This window comes from Pelmatolapia mariae, linkage group LG16_19 (assembly GCF_036321145.2).
Source record: "Pelmatolapia mariae isolate MD_Pm_ZW linkage group LG16_19, Pm_UMD_F_2, whole genome shotgun sequence".
NCBI lineage: Eukaryota > Metazoa > Chordata > Actinopteri > Cichliformes > Cichlidae > Pelmatolapia > Pelmatolapia mariae.
The window spans coordinates 9,850,004-9,874,622 of NC_086241.1; the positions used below are offsets into that span (position 1 = coordinate 9,850,004).

General features: G+C 41.3%; 1 protein-coding gene across 1 annotated transcript in view; it reads right to left on the reverse strand.

The window, feature by feature from the left end:
* The window catches only part of clasp1a (cytoplasmic linker associated protein 1a), a 97,662-nt gene extending 74,455 nt beyond the window's left edge, over positions 1-23,207 (reverse strand). Inside the window, exons 1-2 of the mRNA XM_063497072.1 lie at positions 23,086-23,207; positions 18,648-19,323 (exon numbers count right to left, since the gene is read on the reverse strand). Of these exons, the coding sequence (XP_063353142.1) occupies positions 18,648-18,845 (198 nt within the window). The 5' untranslated portion in view covers positions 18,846-19,323; positions 23,086-23,207. The remainder of the gene's footprint in view (positions 1-18,647; positions 19,324-23,085) is intronic.
* Between the last annotated feature and the right edge of the window lie 1,412 nt (positions 23,208-24,619).

Here is a 24,619-nt window from a genome sequence, read left to right on the forward strand (position 1 = left end):
ACCGTGAACCAGAGGAGAATCACTGGGAATTTGTCATTTTTTTCTACTCTTGGATCTGTATGATGTCACTGGGGAAAAGCCCTACCCACATGAATAATCATTTTGAACTGTGCAAAGTTCAAAAATCATGCAAAGCCGCTCTAGAGGACTCCAAGAATAAAAAATATTTAGATGGAAATGAGGACAATAGGTCGCCTGCATATTATTCCACACATGCAGACTGGGAGTGTCCCAGTTCAACCACAGGCTCATACAGGCGGGGCCAGACTCATCCAAACAATTTCCAACATGCACCAGATACAGTAACAGAGTCGGAGTGATTAACTGTGATGCTATGCCACCATTTGGAGTTTGTGGTGATTAGCCAGCAGTGACTCAGCGGCACTCAGCAGAGCTCAGGACTCCGGGCAGGGTGGCAACTGGATGATGGAGCTGTGCAGTAAACTCTTATTACAGCCAAGTGCCAACAGCACTTGTAATACAGAGCACATTTAAAGACGCACAGACACAACGCTCTTTCACGGTTCACTTCCTCCTGAGATGGCGCTTCATGCTCGAATTGCTGCAGTGAAAACACTGAAATGGGAGCATCCTCCTCCGGACATACTGCCACTGACACTAATACATGCTTCGCTCAAGTTCAAACATGCTTTATGCTTTACATGAAAGAGTGGAGCCACTAATTACAGGAAAAAACAACAACAGAAACAGCAGTAATAGTGTTTGGCCTCCAAAGAAGTGTCAGAGCTTTTTGCTACAAATGATCACGTCTGTTTAAACCTCCTTAAACCATGATCAGCAAATTTATGTAATAGATACTGAGAACACAAATCTGTGTCCTTTCTTTCTTTAATGGGGTTATAAGGCCATAATACCTGAACCTTATTTAAGTATAACAGCAATCAAATGAAAATTGAAAACACATTTGTAAATGCTAAAAATCAGCCGCAGACAAAACTCAAGGTTATAGATTAGACACATTAAAGTAAAAATAAAACAGCAACTTCTTTGCAAATAGGAAAAACATTGGTTTGCCAGTGATTGCACTGAATTGTCTTGCATTTGGTGAACAACTGCAAGTAGTTTTAGTGAAAAACTGGTTGTCCAGAGGGTTTGATTGCACATGTTGCTAGGTGGGAGGCAACCTGTTGCCAAACAATTGTTGCCCGATTTGCACTGCAATCACTCTCAGCTAGACTGGTGAAGCTTTGCAAATAAGAATCATCTAATTTGTTTGCACCAAAGAATGCAACTCACATGCGATGTTGTCTCTTACATTGTGAGATCTGACTCTGACAGCTGGTCATATCCTGCATAGATTCCTTTATAAAAGCAAGGTTGAGCACCTGTGTCCTTGTTTTTGAAGCCAACATTTCACAGACTGCAAATTCACTGCTAACATTAGGTTAAATTATTTTGATGGTGCTGGAGCTTCTTCTTTTGGTTGTTACAATAAATGTTTACTGAATGCTGCAGCCCCTGAAGGTCCACAACACTGTTTTTTTTTTTTTTTTGTTTTGTTTTTTTTTGTCTGTCCCATTTGGTTCTTTAGCCGTCAGAATTGTTGTCTGAAGACCAACAAGGATACCAAATGGATTTATTTTGCCAAATGGATCATCATGGCATTGCCGTATTGGTCCATTTGATCAACTTTTGTTGTTATTATTTATTTTATTTTCAGTAGTTACAGATGAGACAGACATGATTGGGGGATAGGAAAGGGAGAAAGAAAGAGAGGAAGGAAAAGAAAAACAGAAGGGAAGAGGGACAGTGAGAAAGGGCACTTACAAAGACAAAGAGAAAAAAAAAATCTCCTGGATCACCTGTTGAGAGAAAAAGAATAGAAAACAAGCAAAAAAAAACAAAACAAAGCAACATACTAAACACAACACCATCATGTTAATCTAGCTAAGTGTAAACAGCAATAAATACTAAATATTGAATGTTGTTGTGCAGCACAGACAGCGCACAATGTGCTTTGAAGTAGCAGCTAAGAAAGGTGTAGTTTATGTCTACGAACAGTGAACACCCGTGTGCACACTCGTGTGGATCAGCGCGCTTGTATACAGAAGGTTTCCCCATGTAACGGTCTGCTAGAGGGTGTGGAGGGCCATAGCCCGTCCCCCAGGGCATGAAGCAGGCATGGAGGAGATCCAGGCTCCAGACATCCAGGGACCCCAGAGTGCGAGAGCCCAAGGAGTACCACCAGAGGGGCATCCGTGCCACCCTCCTGGGAAGGGCTGAGGAGATCCCCAGACGAGGGGTCACCCAGTAGCCACGGAGCAGAAGCCAGAGGGGGCTGCACTGGCGCGCCCGCCGGCTCTGCCGGCAGCCAGCTGTGCCAGAGTGAACCGAGCTGCAGGCCCCGAGGCCGGAGGTTCGAGGGCCCCCTTTGCCCCGGAAGAGGCCTGACCGAGCGACAGGCACCAGGCCCCGCCAAGTAGCCACCGGGAGTAAGCTGGTGTATACCTGAGCGCCCAGCCCCGGACACCAAGAACCACCAATGCACCGACCCCTGAGTGCATCAGTTACCGGCAGGGAGTGTGGTGAGGGGAGATAGGCCTCCACACTTTGGAGGTGTTGTGGACCTTTGGAGGTCCACAACACTGTTTAATATAACGTATAACGTAATTCCTCCACTAATGACTGGCCCTATTCATCCATACATAGAAAACAGATCTTGAGATTTTAATAACCAACTGTGAAAAATGATGAAAGGAAAAAGGGCAATAAAAACAACATCCAAAATACAGCAGGAAGTAAATTGAAAGAGGGATGGGACTAAACACACACAGATAAGATACACACGTATCTTATCTCTTAGAATTAGAGTTTATAAACTAACCTTTATCAAATAAGATAAAAAAATAAATAAAATCCTTTAATTTCACTCACTAAAACTGGAGCTTAGCCTTCTTGGACTGTCTGTTAGTACAAAGTCACTCCATAGCAAGTTTTTCTAGTTTTAAAAAGTGTTTGGACAAAGCTTTTAAGTCCGAAATTTCACACAATCTACTTGTGCTATACTCTCTTAAACGTGTTTAATACACACATAGTCAAATACCAAAACAGACGTCAAACACGAGTAGAGACAGAGCGGAGTTTTGCCTAAGCACACCAGACGCCAAAAAAGAAACCCAGTTTGACACACACCTCAGCCAATCACGGCTCTCCGATCGGCTGCATGTGATATCAGGAATAAACAAACAGTGGAGCTGCAGCTCAGCGCTGTTTCTCAGAAGAAAGAGCGCCGAGCGAGCTGGAGGCCAAACAGAAGAAAACTCATCAGGTGGAAAATGAGCTGATGTCCTGGCACACGGCGTTAGTCAGCATCAAAACTTTTCTAGCTCATTTACTGTGCTAGTTTTAACGACACTTGATGGAAGGCTGTGTGAAAAGGAGCTCAATTTCCTCCTTGAAGGGCTGGAAGACGAGCAGACAGACACACTAACTGCCGGACGTGTTCGCTGTGTTGGCAGGGTGTGGGCAGAGATATTTTTCCTGCTAACTCCAACTTGTTTAGAGACGAGATCAAAGAGCTCCCCATTTCGATTCTTGGACTCTACAAGAGTAGTTTTGCATAATTCGCAGTTCACAATAATCCTTCTTTATCTGATACTTGGCCTCAGTCCATCCTATGTAACAGGTGGGTGGATGAGAGATGACCACAAAAGGGTGATCCCCTCTCTATGACCCCTTACATATGAAAGAGTTAGGAAACAGCAGGTATATATGACAGAAAATAAAAGGCATGCTTTAATATGAAACTGCTAATTTCACATTTACATAATAGCTGAATAAATCTACAAACAGGATAAATAACAGATTAACTGAGTTTTGGTTGCACTTTGCTGTGTATTCTGGGCCTGAAATGAAATATTTAAACCTCTAACACAAAGTTAGTGTCATCCATAAAATGCCATGACACCTGCCAGGCAGGACAGAGGAGGACATCAGTCTACCAGTAGAGGCAGCGAACTGTCAGGACGAACAAACTCAGAGAGCTGACTCAGTGTGTCGCCGTGAGGCTGCAGGCACGCAACAACACGGGGCTGCAGTTTGGACTGATCAAAGTTAAATTACAACCACAAAGGCCCACTGCGGAAACAGAGGGACAACAGGCCAACAGCATCTGCACACATCTGTCTACATTTAATGCAATCATCAGATGGAACTACGTTAAAGTTTATTAATTGGAGCTCTTGCACTGGAACTGAAAGTTTGGATCTGCACATCCATAAATTAAACACAACATTTTTTTTATCTTCAAAAAGTGTAATTGTTTTCATTCTCCAGTGTTATGGTGCTTATTCTCAGGCTGCAGTTACTTATTTATTTATTTTTAATGATTTTATTTCTTTTGTGTGCTCTACTAAAGAAATAGATATGAAATATTTTACCTTATAAATCCACTTTATTGTATGTATTGTATGTATTTTATTTAGCTTTTTACTTTCTCAGCTCATTTAACGTGTTTTATTTTTTCTATTTAACCTACTTGTTTTGTACTTTTGGATTTTACTTTAATGAGTTACACATTTATTCTACTTTACTGAAGATATTTTGTTAGAAGTTTTGGCTGCTGTAACATAGAAATTTACCAATACTGGTGAGAAACACAATCAATACTTATATCTTAAGGTCATTATTCATAGAGTCTTAAAGAACGGTGTTTAGCAACATTATGAACAAGCAGTCTTATTCTGGATGGTTAGAGCATTCACCTGAGCACTCACATGAACATCATGGATTCTGTTACATGAATATAAAGAAGATGTGAACAGTGAAATCCAACAGAGCAGATGTGTGTTGTTCATATTAATCATTCAGCACGAGCCAAATCACCTTCACAGCAGTGCAGTACCTTTATATTAATGTAAATGCAGATTATATCCATGGCAGTACTATGACACTGACTTTAACAGGACTGCCAAGCCCCAAATATAGCTCCATGTATTATTGAACCGCATTCAGAGACAAGGAGAGCAGAGAAATGTTACTACTGAATAATTCAGTTAAACTGATTATGTGTATTCCACTTTACTGTTCTCTCGGAGTGCGACATTTCTTCTTGTGGAGCCAAAGCAGCTGATGATGGTGCTGCTTCTCCACGTTAGTTCATCGACAGGTAGATCACTGTGCAGGAAATTTAAGAAAAATAAGAAACAATGTTTGCTGTAAGCGAGTGTATTTGGTGCATGCAGGTTTCCAGGGAATTACCCGAGGCAACAAATGTTAATCTGAGTTAATTGTTCACCGCTCATAGCAATCGCACACTTGTGATCCACTCACCTGAAGGTGAACTCGACTGCTTCAACCTTCACGTGACCTAGCATGGTATATTTCTACATTTCTGCTGATCTCTAGACTGAGGCCAGCCGAAGGTAGGTACAAAGAAGGGCACTATAGGTAAAATACCATTAAAAACTTTAAACAAAGAATCATAATCACAGTGGCTGCATTAAAAGTTTTGTAGGAAAAAAATGTTCCCAAAAATTTAAAAAAAAAATTTTAAACTTAGAATTCAGACTACGAGCAAACAAAACCTTCAGCGACTAGCTTAACAGTAGCACATAGATGACATCATAAAGCGAGACCAGATCTATACAGACATCTCAAATCCTGCCAGAAGGTGGCGTCTGCCCCTGCCTGGGCTGTGTATAACCCCTCAAAATAACCCTTCTCATCCTTTTCCTGATGTCTGACAGCATCGAGCAAGATTATTACAAACACCCCCACGGTCCTCACGTCACAACAGTATGGTCCAAACAGTTAAACACTAGGGACAGTATGAACAGATGCACAGTGAATATGATGACCTACGTTGTTTAATCACTGAGGGAAAAACTTCAGTGACATTAAAAGACTGTTATTAACCTGACCTGCTCTGTAATCCTGTAAAATGTGTGCGACGTCATCATAACACAGAAAAACAGTGTGGCAAGCTGACATAACTTGACCAAAACAATGACTTCTTTTAAGATTTGATGCATCACTTCATTAAAAGCATTTCTCTGGCTTTCCTCTCCCTCAGCTGTAGGGGTTTATCTGGGTCCATATCACAGCATGACAAAGCACATTAGTCTGTGGCTTCCTTCCTAGGCTAGGCTGACTCAGCAGAACAAATGGCCTAACTGATAACCAGATACAGATGTTGGACAGAGTCGAGCAGATCGAAGGAAGCAAACACTGTTAAAACCAGGCCGTTGGAAGCAGCACAGCAGCCGAAACTTTTTATTTACATGTAGCAGAAATTACTGCTTTTACATCAATTCAACAAACATCTGGATTCTTTCCAAGTACCACAGATGCTCTCAGTGTTTCAGTACCCCTCTTCACCTTCCCAACACTAACAGTGAGTTACATTAGCGTAGAAGTTAACCTCGAAATTGAGTTAACTAATCAATCAACCTTTGTGGACACAGGCTCTCACCCACGGATCCATGGGTTCTGTTAGGAAAAATTGTCAAAAAAGGAGTTCAGTGATAGAGTTCAGTGTTTTATGACTCTAAATGAGCCTCTGGTGGGGATAAGTTTACACTGAAGCACATTTTATTAGCATATACTAAAGGCAATGAGGCAGTGTTCGTTAATTTATTCAGATTTTTTTATGCTGGTTCCAAAAATGTTTCAGTGCATGAAGAACTCAGAAACACCCTCTGAAAATGTTGTTGGGCAATCAGACGCTACGTTGAGACGACTCAGGACTGTGCAGCAGATCTGTGCTGCTTGGGTTTTCTTTATGGTGATGGTTTGCCTGATGAACTTTCAAACTCACAGATCAAGCTCTGGTATGTTGTTCCACTTCCAAATACTTCAGCCCAGTCTAGCAGGTAATACACAGATCAAAGAGCTGACCTTCACCTTACTGAAGGGCGTCTCCTCTGACTGACTGCTGCACCGATCATGATGCAAGTCCTGAAGCAGAGGCTGAGATATTTTCTGCCACGTGCTGCACTGCAACACTAGAGTCACAACATTACAATGGACAGCAAACTGCAGGCACAACATCACAGTCCACACCCGCTGACCGCTTTATGAAATAACATGTGAAGGTGGAGCGTGGGAGGAGGCAGCCTTAAGGGCCTGAATGTTGCTACTCAAGCCACATCTGACCACAGTTCAGGTTCAGAACTGTAGTCAGATAATAAGCCTTTTCCTCTAGTACCTACTTGGCTCAACTTGGTTTCGGTTTTTTTCCATTTCAATCAAGTACCACTTAGGCGCATGGAGTTGTTATAGCAACACAGCCAAACATCCTGTGACATCATTTGCATGCGACGTAAATGTCACAACAAAGGAGGACTTGAGACGATGGTATACCTGCTGCTGTGTATGGCTATTTGTCAGACTCGTGGCCACTGTGCTGTCTTTTGTGTAGCCAGTTTCAAAAATGGCAGGCGCTTTCATGACTCATCGAGTGACGAGTGACACCAGTCGGTGGCTCAGATCACCTCAGATCGTTTGGAACAGCGGCCAAGTAGGTGCTAAAAAAAGGTAACTGGTACCACATATTACAGCCTAAAGGAAAACCAAAGAAAACGAGTTGAGGCGTGCCGAGCCAACCCGAGTAGGTACTAGTGGAAAAGAGCTGCATTCAGCTGCTACCTGAGTTTGTGTTTAAGGCAGCGGTTCTCAAACTTCTTCTGTTATGTCCCACTTCAGAAACTCTAAAACAGTTCCTACCCTACGATCCAAGTAGGGCTGCTGCTATCGATTATTTTAGCAATCAAGAACTAAGATTGATTGATTGATTGATTAATTCTTAGTAAAATGCAAAAATAGTTCTGACAGTATTATACCTCTAGGACAGGGTAGATTTGGCACGTTGTCACGTGAATGTGTTTTTGTTGAGAGGCAGACCAAAGAGCTACACTGGCTTCCACCGAAAATGATTTGAAATCTTCCCATTTGTTTATGAAGCCACATAAACAAATGGGAACACGTTTCTTATTCATTTCTTCTTTGAATCTCTCTCAGACATGTTTTTCCTCTCCGGCTTCTACTATAAATCTGCTTCACGTGTACGTTTGAAAATATACAAAGATCATTAAAAAACAGACTGTAAGTCAGACGTATGAAACCAGGTTTATTCCAGTTTTAGGAACATAAAGAACCACTTTTAATATGTCAGTGTTTCAGCTGAAACAAACTCATTGACGTTCAGCTGATCAGTGCCTGAAGGATAGCTTATGAGGAACAAACATAGAGAAGGCCTCTTTTCTTACAGCTTTAACACACTCCAACTTCCTCCTAGGCAGGAGGACGACGTGGTTAAGGTGGCTGGCTCAGTGAGTGCTTTATCTGCACGGCCTCAGGTGTGACTGCACACTCAGCATGATGCCACCTGATAATTTTTGGAAGACAAAGTAAGATGGCTGCATTACTGCATGGCTCTCTTCAACCTTTAAGTGGTTTACTTCCTCGTTTTATTCAATTTTGCTGAGCCTTCTTTCTCTAAGATGTCACCATCAGACTCTTTGTTGACCTACACTGGTTTGATTAGCCAATGAACAAACTACCGAGCACACATTTAGTTTCATTTTTTAAGATTATTTTATTGTTCTCTTAACTTTTTTAGCAACACAGTGTGCAAGTTTTTTTAGTCACTGTTTTTTGGGGGGGTTTTTTGGTACTGAGCAGTAATGTCAGTAACTGGGCTTAAACCTCTGGGAAAATAAAGGCTCAACTAGTAGCCATGGTTGATGGCTTTTTTTTTTTTTTGAGTTGGGTGGTGGAAGAACCGGAGTAACAGTGGGAACACAAAGAGTCCTGATGTCAGAGAAGTTTAAAATAGTTAAAGAGAGCTGAGAGCGATGGAAATGAGCAGCAACCCCCGAGGATATAAAATGAAGCTGTAGCGCAAAAAGGTGGAGTTCCTCTAATGTCCTCATGAGGCTCCAGCTTCTGCTGAATCAGTTCCATATACTTCCATGTTAAAATGTCTGAAAACAGCAAAAGTGAACATGTTTACAGCCTGATATGAAAAACTGTTTGGGTTTCAGCTAATTTTGTCCCCAGCTAAAATTAGTGAGAGCGATGTGTTCTCAGTACTGCAAATACTCGGGTGTGGTTTAGGTGAGGCAGCCGCCTGGATGTTGTTTACATCTAAAGCCACACTGTTTCTTTACTCAGGAGACCGACTAATCTGAATTAATCTGTTGAACAGTGTTCGCTTCTATCAGGTTAGAAAAGCTCAGAAATGCAGAGCGTGTGTGAAAACAGCTTCAGCAAACTTTGGGTCATACAAAGCACCTTTTTAAACTACTCACAGCAGTTAGAGCTGCCACGATTAGTCAACTAGTCACGATTACGTCGACCATCAAAATCGCCGACGATTAATTTAATAGTCAACGAGTCAGTTGAGGCTTTGTAAGATCCTGAAAGACGCAGGAATAAGTAGTAGGATTTAAGAGTGTAATAACGGAATGAAACAGAAGATGGCAGCAATGCGTCTACAAGGATGCCAGCTGCCGTTAAATGCCAAAGAAGAAGAAGCAGTCTCCGGTATCGTAGCTGTGTCCAAATTCATGGGCCGCATCCTTCGGAGGCCGCACTTGTAGGCCGATTACGTTACAGCGACGCATGCTGTCCAAATTCGTAGACTGCTCCAAATACGGCCGACAAATGCGTCCTCCTTTTCCCCAGATTTTCAAGGATGGGTCGGGTGCATCCTTCGTGGTCCAACTAACCCAGAATTCATAGCGCGGCCCTGCCAATTCCAGTTTCCAACAATGGTGGCTGCTACATTTTAATATTACTCTTTCTGGGTCACAAAATAAACTTTTCAGATATTTTCAGCCGAGAATGTAGCTGCGTAAACTTCAAATATCTGCTCAGTTTATTAAGACATCCCATATTTGCAAAACAATTTCTGGAGATGTCTGTTACTCACCAGCTCGATAGCTAGCCAGGGGTTCAAGGCTCACTAAAGCCGGCGAGAACAGTGAACTCCCGGCACATCGTTTTCAGACTCGACTTGGTCTTTCGCTACTCAGGTTAAACACGATCTATAAGTCACTTAGATAACTTTAAAAATTTATTGTTTGGCTTTTTTCAGTGTTTTATTTGTTCCTGAGTAAATCAGTTTGGCTGAGATTAAGTTATAGTTTTCACACAGCTGAATAAATGTCAAACAGAAAACTGATTAAACAGAAGTGTGAGATGGTAGAATTTACTCAAATGTCTTGTTGTATTTTAGATAGCAAGGAGCAGACGGTTTATTAAACTCCACTGAGACAATCCGCAAATTTCATTAAAAGTTTAATAAACTATCATCTTGTCTTTATTTTTAGTTAACACATACTTTTCTTCAAGCTTTACGTTCAATGGATGCATGATCTGATTAGTTGACTAATCGCAAAAATAATGAAATGAAAGACTAGTCGACTATCAAAATAATCGTTTGTGGCAGCCCTAACAGCAATACAACTGAGCAACTTAAACACACTCGCAGGGACGAACTCTGAGGGATGAATCCTCAGGCTGCTGTGCTGCTGATAAGACTCTGTGTATGTTATAATGACAAAGGCAAACCAACCCAGGCTGAGCTGACTCAGTAGTCTCTTCTATGTCTATCTGCCAGACTGTCGTGCTCATTAACTGCCAACTAATTGTTTACTGGACAAAATTTCAAATTCAATTTACATCGGGGAGGATTCAGCAAGACAGCAGCAGGGTGAAATCAGACTCTGTCTTTCACAAACTGGGGGGTTGAATCACACATGGAAACGTTAGCTTATCTGAGAGAAAAAGGGGAAAAAAATCCTCAAGCTGAGCAGATTAAAGAAGAGAGCAGATTACGTCTGGGCTACAGAGGGTCCCCCCCCACACAGGACAGAGTTTTACTGGCAGAGGGGTGGGAACCAGGAGAAGGGCATTTACAGCAGCTGCTGGGGACGGTACAGTGGTGCACAAAAGGAACGTCTCCAACACTGCGCGATTCGTTTAGATAAGAGGGGAGGCGGGTTTCACAGGGCTAAAAACAGGACTGCAGACATAATAACTAAACTGATGAGTAACGAACACATGAAAAGGATGCTTAGTGCTTCAGAACATTAGAAGGTCCATCCCTCCATCTACTAGCCTGACACCTGACCCCATTAGAATAGGCCTATTTATTCACAGTAGCTAATCTGTTTAACATTTAAGCATCATTAGAAAAATTCATGTCATCCATGACATTGCAAAATTACCAAAACTTTTACAGAAAAAAAGTCTCTATAATCTACTAAAGGACAGGAAGGCGGTAATTAAAACCGAGAGAAGCCGTCAGGGATCACTGACTGTTTTTAGGGGCTTGTTGAGATTAAATAGAACAAGATACAAAACATTAAAACATGTTAAAAACACAACAGCCTTATTAAATGCAGAGTACTTTGGGCCCGGAAGCAGGATTCATTACGTCATCACTTAAAGACCGGATAGGCTCAGGATGTTGGAGAGGGGTCCAAATGGTGCTTTGAGCACTTGTTGTCATTAACTTTGTTTTCTCCCTTCTGTAGTTTGTGGAAAATATCTCATAAAAAAAAAATCATATGAAGATAAACTCTTTTTACTCAGAATTGTCCAAACAAAAACCTGAAGAGCTTCTAAGCCAAACTCCACACAGTCTGAAGGATTTGGGTTTATTAAGCGGATACCGCGCTGGGTTCAGCTTTAATACTGTTGAATGGTAACCTTAATCCTGACGGCATTAATGGTGAATATTCCTGGTTTGGTTTATTAGGGTTCATCAAGGTAAAAGGACAATTATGTGGATTCTGTACATGGATTTATTAGAATAATTTTGTTATTCACAGTTTCCCTGCTGATGTTTTTTGAGTTTAAATACCTGACTTCTTACTTTTTCAAACTGCGGTCCCTTTATTATTATTTTTCTTTTTGTTAATACAAGCTGTGTTGTGTTGCCCGTCAGTCTTCTGTTCAGCATTACTGAGGACACGGTTTAAGTCTGGGATTAACGACAGAATTAGTCCTTTATGTGATGTTTGCTGCAGTGGTGGTGTGGCCGTAATTGGGTTAAGCCTCAAAATTTAAGACGGGTCAGCGTGACACTGTAACAGTACTTAATGGTGGTAAAGTCTGTTTACCACAGAGAAACATGAATCAGTGAAAATATGAAAAGGCTATTTCAGAAAGCTCTTATAAAGGAACACCTGACCTTTGCTTTCACACTTGAGAAATGTAGAATTTTTTTGTGTGCTCGCACTCTTTTCCTTCATTTTTCTCTCTTTTTTGCGTTGCAGTTTTCCCCTCTGAGCTCTCTCTGCACACATCTTGACAAACTAAACTGAGATTAACATTTAACGCAGGATCCAAAGTTCTCTGCAGAGCTGAAACCGGTTCAGTCGGAAAGTTTTCCCGGTAAACACACTCAATGATCCTGGTCAGTTTTCCATAAAGAGATTTAGCCACGAATCCAAAAGTGCATTGGTGTGTGTACATGTGAACAAGTGAATGAGTGAACTCTTCTCCGCTGTCATTCAAACAGAAACACAAATAACGATGTCATAGAGATGTGTTATTGATCGAGTAAATCAGAGATGGAGTTCATGCACAGGAACGTAAGTGTTCATAGTATTTGGGAGGGATCTGATTTTTGTGCATGCTTTCTCCAAGGAGAAAAACAACAGCTTCAGAGCAAAACAAATGCAAAAGAGTATTTGTTTTTAATCTGAATGATCTTTTCTGGAAGCCAAACGCATACCTGAAATTCTAGTTTATTTAATCACCCAGCCCAGCACTCTCACAAAGTAATTATTAAAGAACTTTCTTCATTGCACTTGTTCAAATGTTTCATTTGCCAAGTACTTTGTGACACAAGAAAAAGGTATGATTTTTGTTCCTCGGAAAACACAAAGCTCCAAGTTTCTGTTTTAAATAACAATTAAATCCTTTCTTCTCACGACACAGCAAATAAAATACAAGTCATACATCAAATCATCTTCCCTGTCAGTGCTGCTTTGATCCTACCTCCATTATTCGATCACGAGGAAGTAAAATACATTTGCTTTGACTCTGTTTAAACAACACAATAACAATAACAACCAAAGAGAAGAGGATGTGTCCTCTTGAAACCACAGATCAGGTTTTCCTGTGATCCTGTGGCTTTTACTCATGATGTCAGCTGAACACAGGCAGTGTCCCGATCACTTGGCAGCTAATGTGGAAACTATTTAGTTAGAGAAAGAGAGAGGGGTAGAAGGGGGAGAGGGTGATGGATTCATTTGCCATAAATGGAGGTTTGGTGGGGATGCCTCTGATACCAGGCAGCTGTTTCAAGAAAGAGCTTTACAGTCTTTTATAGTCGTCTTAACTAAATGTCAGCTTTCACTCACTCGGTGTGCTTTTATTCTGCGCTTATCTTTTGTGTTTAGACAGTAAACATGAGATACGGGTTAGCTGTGAGGTCAAGGTCAGGGGAAAACACTCCGTGTGGAGGGGCAGGATATTACTCGGGAATATGGGGAATATAACCGAGATTTCTGATCAATTCCCAGAATGTGTTCTGGGATTAAACAAGATCCGTTCCCTGATGATACTGAAGATGATCTGCAACAGGTCATTTAGAATAAATACTTTTTTAAAAATATCTGATTGAGTTAAATTGTTATTTCTTGCAAGATTAAAAAGTAGATAAGAATATCTTTTATATGACTTCTGCAGGATTAACTGTCAGGATAAGATGCACGTTGAGGCTGAATCACATGACTCTGCAGGATACAGTCCTTTGAACAGATTTTTACATTAACAACTTATCTCTCAAGTTTTGCAGTTTAGTTATAATTATTCTTAATTTTCAGACCTAATTTTGATCCTGAATTCTTATTATGGCTCATCATTATTTGGAAACACCTTAATTTGAAAAGCAAAAGTGTTGAAAGAGACTCTTCAGACAAACAGGTAAATCGTCAGAAGACCAAAATGCATTACTGAAAACACAAAGGAAGTGCTGAATTTTCAGCTTGCGTGATCACCAACAATATGATTAAAGGTCTAGCTGGGCCAAAGCTGGTTTTCCCTGGTTTCAAGGCGCAGGAGTCTGAAATTCAGGAACTTTAAAATGCCTTAATTCCAATATACCGCACACATTTAGCAAAAAGTAACTTAAGGCTAGGGATCCCCATCGGCTCGATGCATGCTCAGAATCATCAGGCAAATCTGATAAAATCTTCTTTAAAAGTTTCCTGTATTTGCACAACACACAAGATTTTAAACAGCTTTTTTGGTCCTGCAAGTTTCACTTTTTCCATCATCTTTGGTGCAGCTGAATTCTCCCAGAGATTTATAGTTCAGTGGCTCTCTCTGTCTGTGCTAAAGTCACCAACAGCATACAGCACGAGGTGGCTCAACAAATATTCTTAGAGCAAAATGAAACTGTTTCTACAGCAACTCTGCTCTGTTTTTCAAACCAAACAAAAGGCTCGAACAAGTTTACAGACAGAGGACTAGTGTGTGCTCCTTATCCTAATCTCACGGGGGGACTTTCAGCCTGTACAGTATTTATCATATCTTATCTGACAGCATATCCAGTATATTCTTGTTTCTGGATATAACAGACTGTGATGTGCAAGACGCATGAACATCAGGCCTTTCTGACTCTCTGAGTGACTTTGTGATTCATGCACTTGCAATTTCAAACAAGAACAGTCACGCTGGCAGATGACAGACACCTTCTGAAGAAAATATCCTACTCGTGCGCGTGTGTGTGTCTTTTCTTTGTGTCCGGGTGTGCCAGGTCAACAGGATCCTTCCAGCTGTGGTTTCAGCTGCTGAATCATCTCAACAGAAGCGTGGAGGCAGAGCTGTGACATTACAAGGAGGCCTGACCGAGGAGACTGTTCTCATGCTCCGGATAGATTCATGCTTAATGTGGTGGCTGTGTCACAGTCACCTGAAGATTCAGACTAATCCTCAGAGTTCCCCTGTGATCAATCAGCACGTCAGTTTATTTCTTTCACATTCATTTCATCACATTTATGGTGTGTTTGTTTTTGTTTCCACTCCCTTGTGTGATAAAGGAAGTGCATCTGGCTCTTAAAAAAAAACAAAAAAACAAAACAAAAACACTATCAAAAACAAAAATACAAACAAAAACCATGATTGTTGGAAAACTTCAGGCAGCTATCAATAATTTTTGAATAGAATTCCAATGAAAACCAAATTGGTAAATTATAATTAAAAAAAGAGGCAAATCAATGTAATTTATGAATTCAAGTCCACCTAAGGAGCACCTGTCTAGGTGGTGCATTAGGATGAATCTTCTGCACTTTTACTGTTGATGGATTTTGTGCCACAAGCAGGAACATAAAACTGTGGGGAAAACAAACCATAAACAAGGATGGGATTTGTGCTACAGCCTCCACCCACCATCCCTTTTTCACACTTCCTGCTTCAAGGAGACAAGGTGGTGTCCTGTTTGTAACCGTCCATCATGCCTCTGTTCCTCTGCCTCGCTCTCCGTTCTGCCATGCAGAGGTGAGAGCGGGACTGAAGCTGACGGCAGTGACGGTTTCTGGGTTGATGAGGCTCGAAGTCATCGCTCCGACAGCCTGGTGTCACCTGTGATGCTTCTCAACCGTGCAGGAGACACGTTTGCAGGATCAGCTCTTGTGCAGCTTTGTCTTACAGGCCGGCAGTGAGGCACCAATGACATTTTTTACGTTTTTCTCGTTTTTGCCATTTCTCAAGTTTGTGTAAGTACAAAAAACATGCAGAAAATTTACTTTGTTTCTTTTCCCCAAAGTAAATTCCCTTGTGTTTTAGACGATCCACGGGTCCAGCCATTTATGTTCTGTCTGCACCATCACATGGTTCCCCTGCCTCCCCTGCTCTGGGGTTTCAGTCAGCTTAGCTTTAAGTGTTGGTGAAATGTGTCTAAGTTTGTGTTTTGTCAGTCTCTGAGGGCAGGATCTGCCTTTATGTCCTCATATAGAAGCTCCTATTAGTTCTTCCTCAGCATAAAGCAAACACAGGTGGGTGTTTTGTGGTGAAGATGCTTCAGGCTTTCAGCCTTTAGTTCAAACTAAATCACAGTTTTACAAAGACACAAACAAATGCATAGAAACGAGACCGGACAGAAAAGTCGTCGGCTTTTGTTTGTGTCTGAAGCGAAAACCCACCAGCTGACATCATCAAAGACGGGACAGGCGATTAGCAGAGAGGGTGTAGCTGAATGACACTTCACTTTGAAGTTAATATACAGCTTCTATTCCCCTGCAGGGGATATGATGTATCAGCAGTTAACGTGGCTGATTAACACAAGAAAACCATTTCCCTCTGCTAAGTGTGAGGCAGCTACCTGAGCTGTGTGCAGTTCAATTGGAAGTCAGCACCTAAATGTTATCCATAATACACTTCTCAGGCAAAGTTATGTGCCTCCTGAGGAGTTTCACAGTGTTTACTGCAGAATTAGATTCTGAATGTGGCCACAGCGCATCTACTCTATATGCTTTGTGACAATAAATAACAGAGCTACGCCTCCCTCAAACAGACTCCATCTCCTCCATGTTGCTCTGCAGCTGGTAGTCATGGTTCTCCACCTGCTGCAGTCTCTGGATAGAGTTATCCTCCCGCTAACAGAGGATTTCCAGAATAGAACCAGCACCACCATCACCAGCTGCAGCCCAACATGGACCAAAAGTCAGTGTGAGACACTCAATCAGGGCTGTGCAATTAAGCAGCTTTTAACTTCAGTTATAATTTTGGGTGTCTGTAATTATTAAAACAAGATAATTGAGATAAAAACCATTACTGTGCTGACTTTTGTTTTGCGAGTCTTATTTTGCCCTTCAGCACATCTTTCAATAAAAGCAACTTGAACCAAGTGCAAATAATAATAAAATGTTAATGACAAAATGAAAACAAATCACACAATACATGTGCAGCTTGCTCAAGTACAGAGTATGCAATGAGAAACACTGAAATTGGACCCATGACAGGACAAAAAAAAATGTAGTTTGGCAGCAGCCTCCTCATATCTGCCCCTCCATCTGAGCTAAAACCAGCGAATTAAACACTCCTAACCCCAAACTGCAAGCTCTTTCTCTCAGGCATGCACCAGACATCTCCCAGCACAACCATCGCAGTGCCAGATGTGGTCATTTGAAGCACACAAAAACCACCATCAGGCTCCGCTGGACCAATGAGACTGCAGTAAAAGCAATACAAGTGAAGTCCTTCCCCATCCTCGCAGAGCTGCAGTATGTAGGGCATCGAGGGCAGGCTTGGCTTTGTTCAGGCACATATCTCTGACATTTTCAGGCCTGCAGAGAGCCAAAGCAGCATATCGCAACATGAAACCCGAGCTTTGGTAAACAATGTCTTCTTACAGCCACGGCAGAGAAAAGCAATCAGTGTTTGGGCACAGAACGAGCTGCTGATGGAATCGCTTTTCAGGTCAGATAAAACTGTGCCCTGGATTGAACTCCCAGAATAAAGTCCAATCAATCAGAGAAGAATGCCATCCAACTACAGGGCAAGGGAAACAATAATGTTAGTCTGAGGAACAGTTTGCCTTGCAGCGCCGCACTGATGAATACTGAAAATTCCTGCTCAAACAAACTACAAAAGCTGATTCTATGAGTGCACAATAACAAGGAAGTGCACCTCCTACACAAAAGGAATAGTTTTGATTTGAATCTGTTATTCATGGAAGGTAAACTGTTATCATTCGACCCTACATGACTCAGCCTTTTACATAAAACCATAAAGTCGCTTCATCTCAAACATGAGCAGCTTTGATTGTGAGCTATGGCAGACATTTCCTAATAAAAACACCTTGAGCACGCTGTTAAACACAACAGGCTCTAAGAGGAGCGTTTGAGTGGGTGGAAAATGGGCTGTTAATTGTGGAAAAAAGCTCTTTTGCAGAGAAACATGAGTGCTGTGATAAACGTCTGTCTGCAGGCACGTTCGCAGGTCCTCACACTTTTCACTTTAATCCCACAGACTGCTTATTAAAGATGGATGTAGCTTCTGCTAAACCAAATCTTCTCTCTTTCTAATGACCAGCAGGGGGTGAAAATGAAAATAAAATTCTTATTGTATTGAAATATATGAGAAAACTTCTCATCTTCTGCACACCTGATCTCTGAGCTCAGTAAACACTTGGCTGGAGAGTTCATGGTCTCTCTTCTTGGTTTCATGACTTACTGAATAAAACATGGAGATCATTTTTAGAATTTCTGCTCCTATTTAAAGTGAAATAAACAACAAAGATGAGAATGATTTAGAGGAATTAAAAACAAATATATTACCCTATATTCTGGTTGGACTTTTAAGTGTGAAAAGGTCTTGAAACAAAAAACGAATGGGAATTAATTCATTCCACCCATCAATCTACATTCTTCACAGATTATCCATCTTGGGCTAAAAAAGAAAGACCTCTTGCACTTATATCCACACCTACAGCCATCTGAGAATCTCCCATTATCTACACATAAGTATCTTCAGACAGAAGCAGGAAACCCAGCAAGAAAATCCACAGACATGCATGAAGAACAAGCAGACAGGCTTCAGCCTCTTGCTAACCACTACTACACCAATACACCACGCCATCCGTGGGGAATTATAAAGCTACTTGATCCTCTGAGGGGTGTCTGGAAGACACATCAGGCACATCCTGAAACATCAGTCTAGTTTACCTTGAAGTTGCTGGAGTTGACCCAGGAGCTGGCGATGCCATCGACCATCTTGTCCAGCGCTGTCTGGTCCTGCTCCAAGTCATGGGATTTTTCCTTGTCCAGAATGTAATCAATGATCTCCTGGCCAACCTGCAGCCTTCGGCCCATGTCCTTCTGCAGGACCAGGGCCAGACAGTTTTCCATGCTAGGCTCCATCATTCTGGTGTCTGGTAAACACGCCCTCTGGCTTCCTCAGTCTGCCCGGCTCTATGATTGACTGATCGCTAGCAATCCTCCACTGCTCAGAGCAGCGGGAGTGACAGCTGGACAAAAGGAGTTCCACTTGGTGGGTATGACCTGAAAATTGAGGACAAAAGGAGGAGGCCACTGTACAGTCTGCTTGTGTTTGGTCCCTCAGGACAGGCCTTCTTTCTGTGCCAAATGCTAGCCTGCTAGCAAGCTAATGGCCGTGCCCCCGGGATAGATGGAGTAGGGCTTGGGGAATGGTAGCAATGCAGCATGTGTGTGTCTGCACAGCAGCTGGGGGAAGTTTACTCCTCCCTCTTCTTCTCTTCGAGGAGTCGGAGCCAAACCACAGCAGCAGGCTGGAAGAGGCGCTTCTGGCAGCAGATGGAGATGGATGGAGAGTGCTAGCTTAGAGCTCCATGACCTGTCCCCAAATCTGAATGGGGCTGCCCTGCAAGAGCAAGAGAACACAGAACGAAGGAAGGTTATTTCAGGCCATTATTGATCACATATTTATTTACATATTTGTCCAACAACATAAAAAGAAACATCTCCCACTGCAAAAAAACAAAACACTGTAAGCACACAATGTTTGGCTATTCCAAAATATGACCAGATTATTAAGATAATGACCTTCCCCTTGTAGCTTGCTGCCTCTAACAGCCAGTGGACGGATTCCCACGTGAAGGAATATATCTTGGGGCTTAGCTGGTTTCAAAGTAACATCTCCTGCTTCAAGCAGGCAGCAGTATTTCTCTGCCATGAATATACTCCTAGCTTGGCTTTGCAGGGACATTACTTCCACATTTTTTTTTTTTAATTTTGCTGTCACCCTCCATTTTATGCTATGCCTCAAGAGCCAGGTGGTAACAACCAAATACTTCCCAGTGAATGCCAAACAGTATTTTACCTCAAATGCCCATCCTCTGTAGTGTTTTTAAACCTCCGTACACGCACTGGGGTAAAAAAATAAAGCAATAAACTTTTTTACATATTTATGAATAAATTGGTGAAAAATTCAAAATCCATCTTAGACATTCTTTGGATATCTTGATCTTGAAGCAATGTGTGTATGTATATATATCTATATATATATATATCTATATATATATATATATATATATATATATCTATATCTATATATATATATATCTATATATCTATATCTATATCTATATATATATATATATATATATATATATATATATATATATATATCTATCTATCTATCTATCTATCTATCTATCTATCTATCTATCTATCTATCGATAGATATAGATAGATAGATAGATAGATAGATAGATAGATAGATAGATAGATAGATAGATAGATAGATAGATAGATAGATAGATAGATAGATAGATAGATAGATAGATAGATATATATATATATATATATATATATATATATATCTATCTATCTATCTATCTATCTATCTATCGATAGATATAGATAGATAGATAGATAGATAGATAGATAGATAGATAGATAGATAGATAGATAGATATATATATATATATATATATATATATATATATATATATATATATATCTATCTATCTATCTATCTATCTATCTATCGATAGATATAGATAGATAGATAGATAGATAGATAGATAGATAGATAGATAGATAGATAGATAGATATATATATATCTATCTATCTATCTATCTATCTATCTATCTATCTATCTATCTATCTATCTATCTATATATATATATATATATATATATATATATATATATATGTGTGTGTGTGTGTGTGTTATTTTGAATCAGTCACCTGCGTGTACCTTACACTACTGAATTTATACACATCTTTATGTATGAGATATGGGTGAATACGAGGAAAGAAATGGATCGGACTCCAGAGAGTTAAAAACAAAAAAACAAAATAACATGATGGCTGAAAATCTGCTCTCAACCACACATCTGCCCCCATCATTAAAACACAAACACAGGAGCTACACTCCCAATCGGCTCGATCTCACCACTCCTTCTCTTTGTAAAACATGAAGGAATTCCTGCATAGCCTCTATCAAGTGAAAATTTAACCTGCATGTCCTCAAGAAGAGAGATACGAGCCAGACTTGCTGGACTATGACCGTCACAGTGCCGTAAATATGTTGAGTACTTTCTGTTTATTGGACCAGCAGTAAACAGTGTGAGGACTTCTTGTTTTCATAGGTACTACGACACAGAGCAGGTTGTCTGCCTGTTTCACGGCTTTTAAAGTGAAGTTAAAATAGCTAAAACAAATGACAGGATGAGACAATCAGGCTGTGTGTGAGTGTATGTATGTGTGTGTGCAGCTCAGCACTACCAGCTAAAATTGGCCTGTCAGTTTGAGTCCATGGTCTGTTTTTTCCACAAAGCATGGATTAAAAAAAGATACTCGAACGCCATCATTTCCAAACTCTCACCTCTGCCTGTGTGCTGCAGGCAGTTTCAGATGATCACTTGACCTGAGGGTCATCCTGGCCAGCTGTGAGCACTCAATTTGACCACACTGGGAAGTGATAAGCTGACACAAAAGCCCTTCTTTTCCTGCAGGTTAGCGACCTCACTGCCAGCGAAGGACACCGTTACTCATAGCTCTGGTCACATGGCTATACGACATTTGACCCTGCTGATTTACAACCAGTTTCCCTTCCTGCATTCGAGTACTGAAACTTGTAGGTTAGCACGGTTGTCATCTGCTCACTTTCACCCTTGTCTATTTACAACGTTACGTCACACACACAGGTGAGCTGCAGATTTTGACAGGTGGCACTGTAACGTCTCAGAGCCAAATAATGAAAGTGCGCTGTGGTATTAAAACGTAAATAATGTGTTAAATCAATTGGCCAACTATTGCAGCAGACTAGTTTTAAGATGAGCGTGCCTCAAGCACGAGTATAAATGAGGGGCTGCATCGGCATCACAGTTCAGCTGAGCAATGACCAACACGGTAGCCATAACCGAGGCCTGAGAGACAAAGGCAGCTGCAGACAGTCACTCCACAGGTTCACCTACAGAAAGTGGCTCTCAGCTTCATCTTAGCTCGAGCAGAACTAAACAGCGAGTGAGTTTGAGCTTTCAGGGAAGGGCCGAAACGCACCGCTGGAAAAGAAAAAGGTACGCTTGAGTTACAACACAAGAAAAAACAAGAGCTTCAGAGTGAAAATGAAAGCAAAAGAATATTTTCCCTGATTATTTGTTTTTATAAGTGAGATTAAAATCTAACTCATCATTGTTATGTCAAGTTTTTAAATCAGAAAATTTCTAGTGCTGCTCAAACAATGGGCAGTGAGAAGAAAACTCCTAGTTTTACTTGATGATTGTAAGACCCCCAGCTCACACTTTTTGGGGGAATTTCCTCCACTGAATTATCAGTAAACAGATCAAACATCCAGGTTACCAATGCTCGTTACTGTTCCTGGATGTCACAGAGATCCTGGTGAAGGAATCATGCTGAGGAAAAAAACAGATTTTGACACTTGAAGGAGGTACAAATGTTTAATTTGAGTATCCCCTCTACCTATGAAATTATGGGGGCTCAGAAATGCTGGAAAAATAATTAAAAGCCTTTCAATTTGGAGAGATTTGTCACAGTACTAAGGTAGAATTATGCACAGCTTCATCAAATACACCAAAGTTGTTTTTTATAAAAACAGCTGACAGTGAGGGGGTAGGTAGGTAGGTGGGGGCTGTTAATAATAATCCATCCATTCAACAGAACAAGCTCATTCGTCTGTCTTCGCACCTGTTTACTGTTTCAATGCTAAAATGACTATTTTCACCACTTTTACCAGGCCAATCATTTCAGACAGACACACACACACACACACACACACACACACACACACACACACACACACACACACACACACACACACAGCGCTTTGCTTTTGTGCAAACGTTAGCTGAGCCCCTGCTAGCCTTGCAGCCCTGACAGCTCCCAGCCAAAGCCCGCTCCCCCGCCCCTTCCCCGAGCCCGGGTTCCTCCGCCCCAGCTGACCGTGAACCTCTTTTTCCTTCTTTTCCCCCATAAAACAGAAGGCCGGCCTCGGTCTGTGAGCCAGACAGAGGTGTGTATAGGAATAAAAGCTGCAGCTAGCCCTCCTAGCAACCTTTCAATGAAACGTCAGTCCACAGCCGGGGCGGCACAAAGAAGAGAAAACCTGAGAAGGAGGCGAAGCGGAGCAGCTTCATCACCCTTTCTTCTACTCACCATAACCTCCGCAGCTCGTCCTCACAGCCAGCCCGCGTCTCCCCGGGTAAATATCCTCACTCCGGCCTTAAATCTCTCCTATGTCCGCCTCTCTTTCTCTCACTCTCTCCACCCGGAATGCTGCCTGCAGGACAAGAATGGGATCGTCGTGCGCAGGCGCAGTAGATGCAGGGATGATGTTGGCACTTGGAAGTCTGTCGCATGGCAATGCTGAAAAAAAACAAAAGTCCCCGACGACACATAACCCGACCTCTGGCGACATCTGGTGGACACACGGTGGCTTCACAAACACGCATGTGTGTGTGTTTATTTATTTGTGTAGATTTTCATATTTGAGGATTTTCGCATTTTATGTTAAATTCTTTTAACTCCAATTTCCACTTATAAAAAACTTTTGGTTCTGTAAGAATTGTCTCCTGTAAGAGTACTGTTAAAATAATAAAAACATCTTTTTATTGCTGCAGCAAATATCATGATTAATAATATTATTCAGTTCTCTAAAATATACAAATCTTCAATGAAAAGAAAATATCTACACGTCAATTCTCTTAAACTTGACGTTCATACTTATCAGGGTTGTGGGAGGGCTGGATTTGGAGCCAATCCCAGGTAACATAGGGCGAGAGGTGGGGTACACCCTGGACAGGTCACCAGTCTGTCACAGAGCTAGCACATAGAGACAGTCACTTTTAATCATTTCTATTATCAATCTCAAATGCTTTGTGATATTATTAATAATTAGAAGTATGGGAATGGAAAGTGAGGATGGGATGGGATCACTGGTGATGGTTTCTTAATGTTGACAAGTTGCTTCTGCTGGGAAGCCATGTCTGTTGCCACCGCAATAAAAATGGGCAAATAAAGCTATGAAATTGTTGCTAAGACATTGGAAACTGCTTGTACAGCATTCAGAGATTTGTGAAACCATCTTTTAAGGTGTGAGTGTCTAAAAGTAGTCTTGGTAAACTTGTAGGAATCCCAGTTAAACCTTCCCATAGGAGCAGTGACAGTGGGAGCTGCTGCTGTGAGAGGGAAAAGGGGAGCAGCCTCCACTGAGGATGGCATAAAGTTAAACTGAAGGTCGCAGAACATCCTCTGAACTGTTATTTTTACTAAAAACGAATTTCCCTGGAACTCCTACGCTAAGGCTGCAGATTGTCACCTCAAGTGGTGCATTGAATGTTTGGGGAACATTTCCTCGTTCGCTGGGATACAACCTGGCACAATGATCTACTTCTGCCTGTTTTGAGAAATGGTGTTTGTGATTGATTAGTTATGCCTGCAGAGGTCTTTAGGGGGAGCTCTTGCCACCATACTGAAGATGTTGAAAGGAAAGCTGTCCCAGCATTTTCACTCATTTATCCTCTTTTCAGGTATGAAGAGAGAATTTATACATTTGAACTATGAACTATGATGTGGGGAACTGTGCTGCTTGTATTTTCTAAACATGCTAACTGAAGTTTGGAAATCTTTTTAAGCTTTCTTTCAGTTTTTAGTGCTAGCTGGTGCACGGTACAGTTAGCTAAGCTAAACA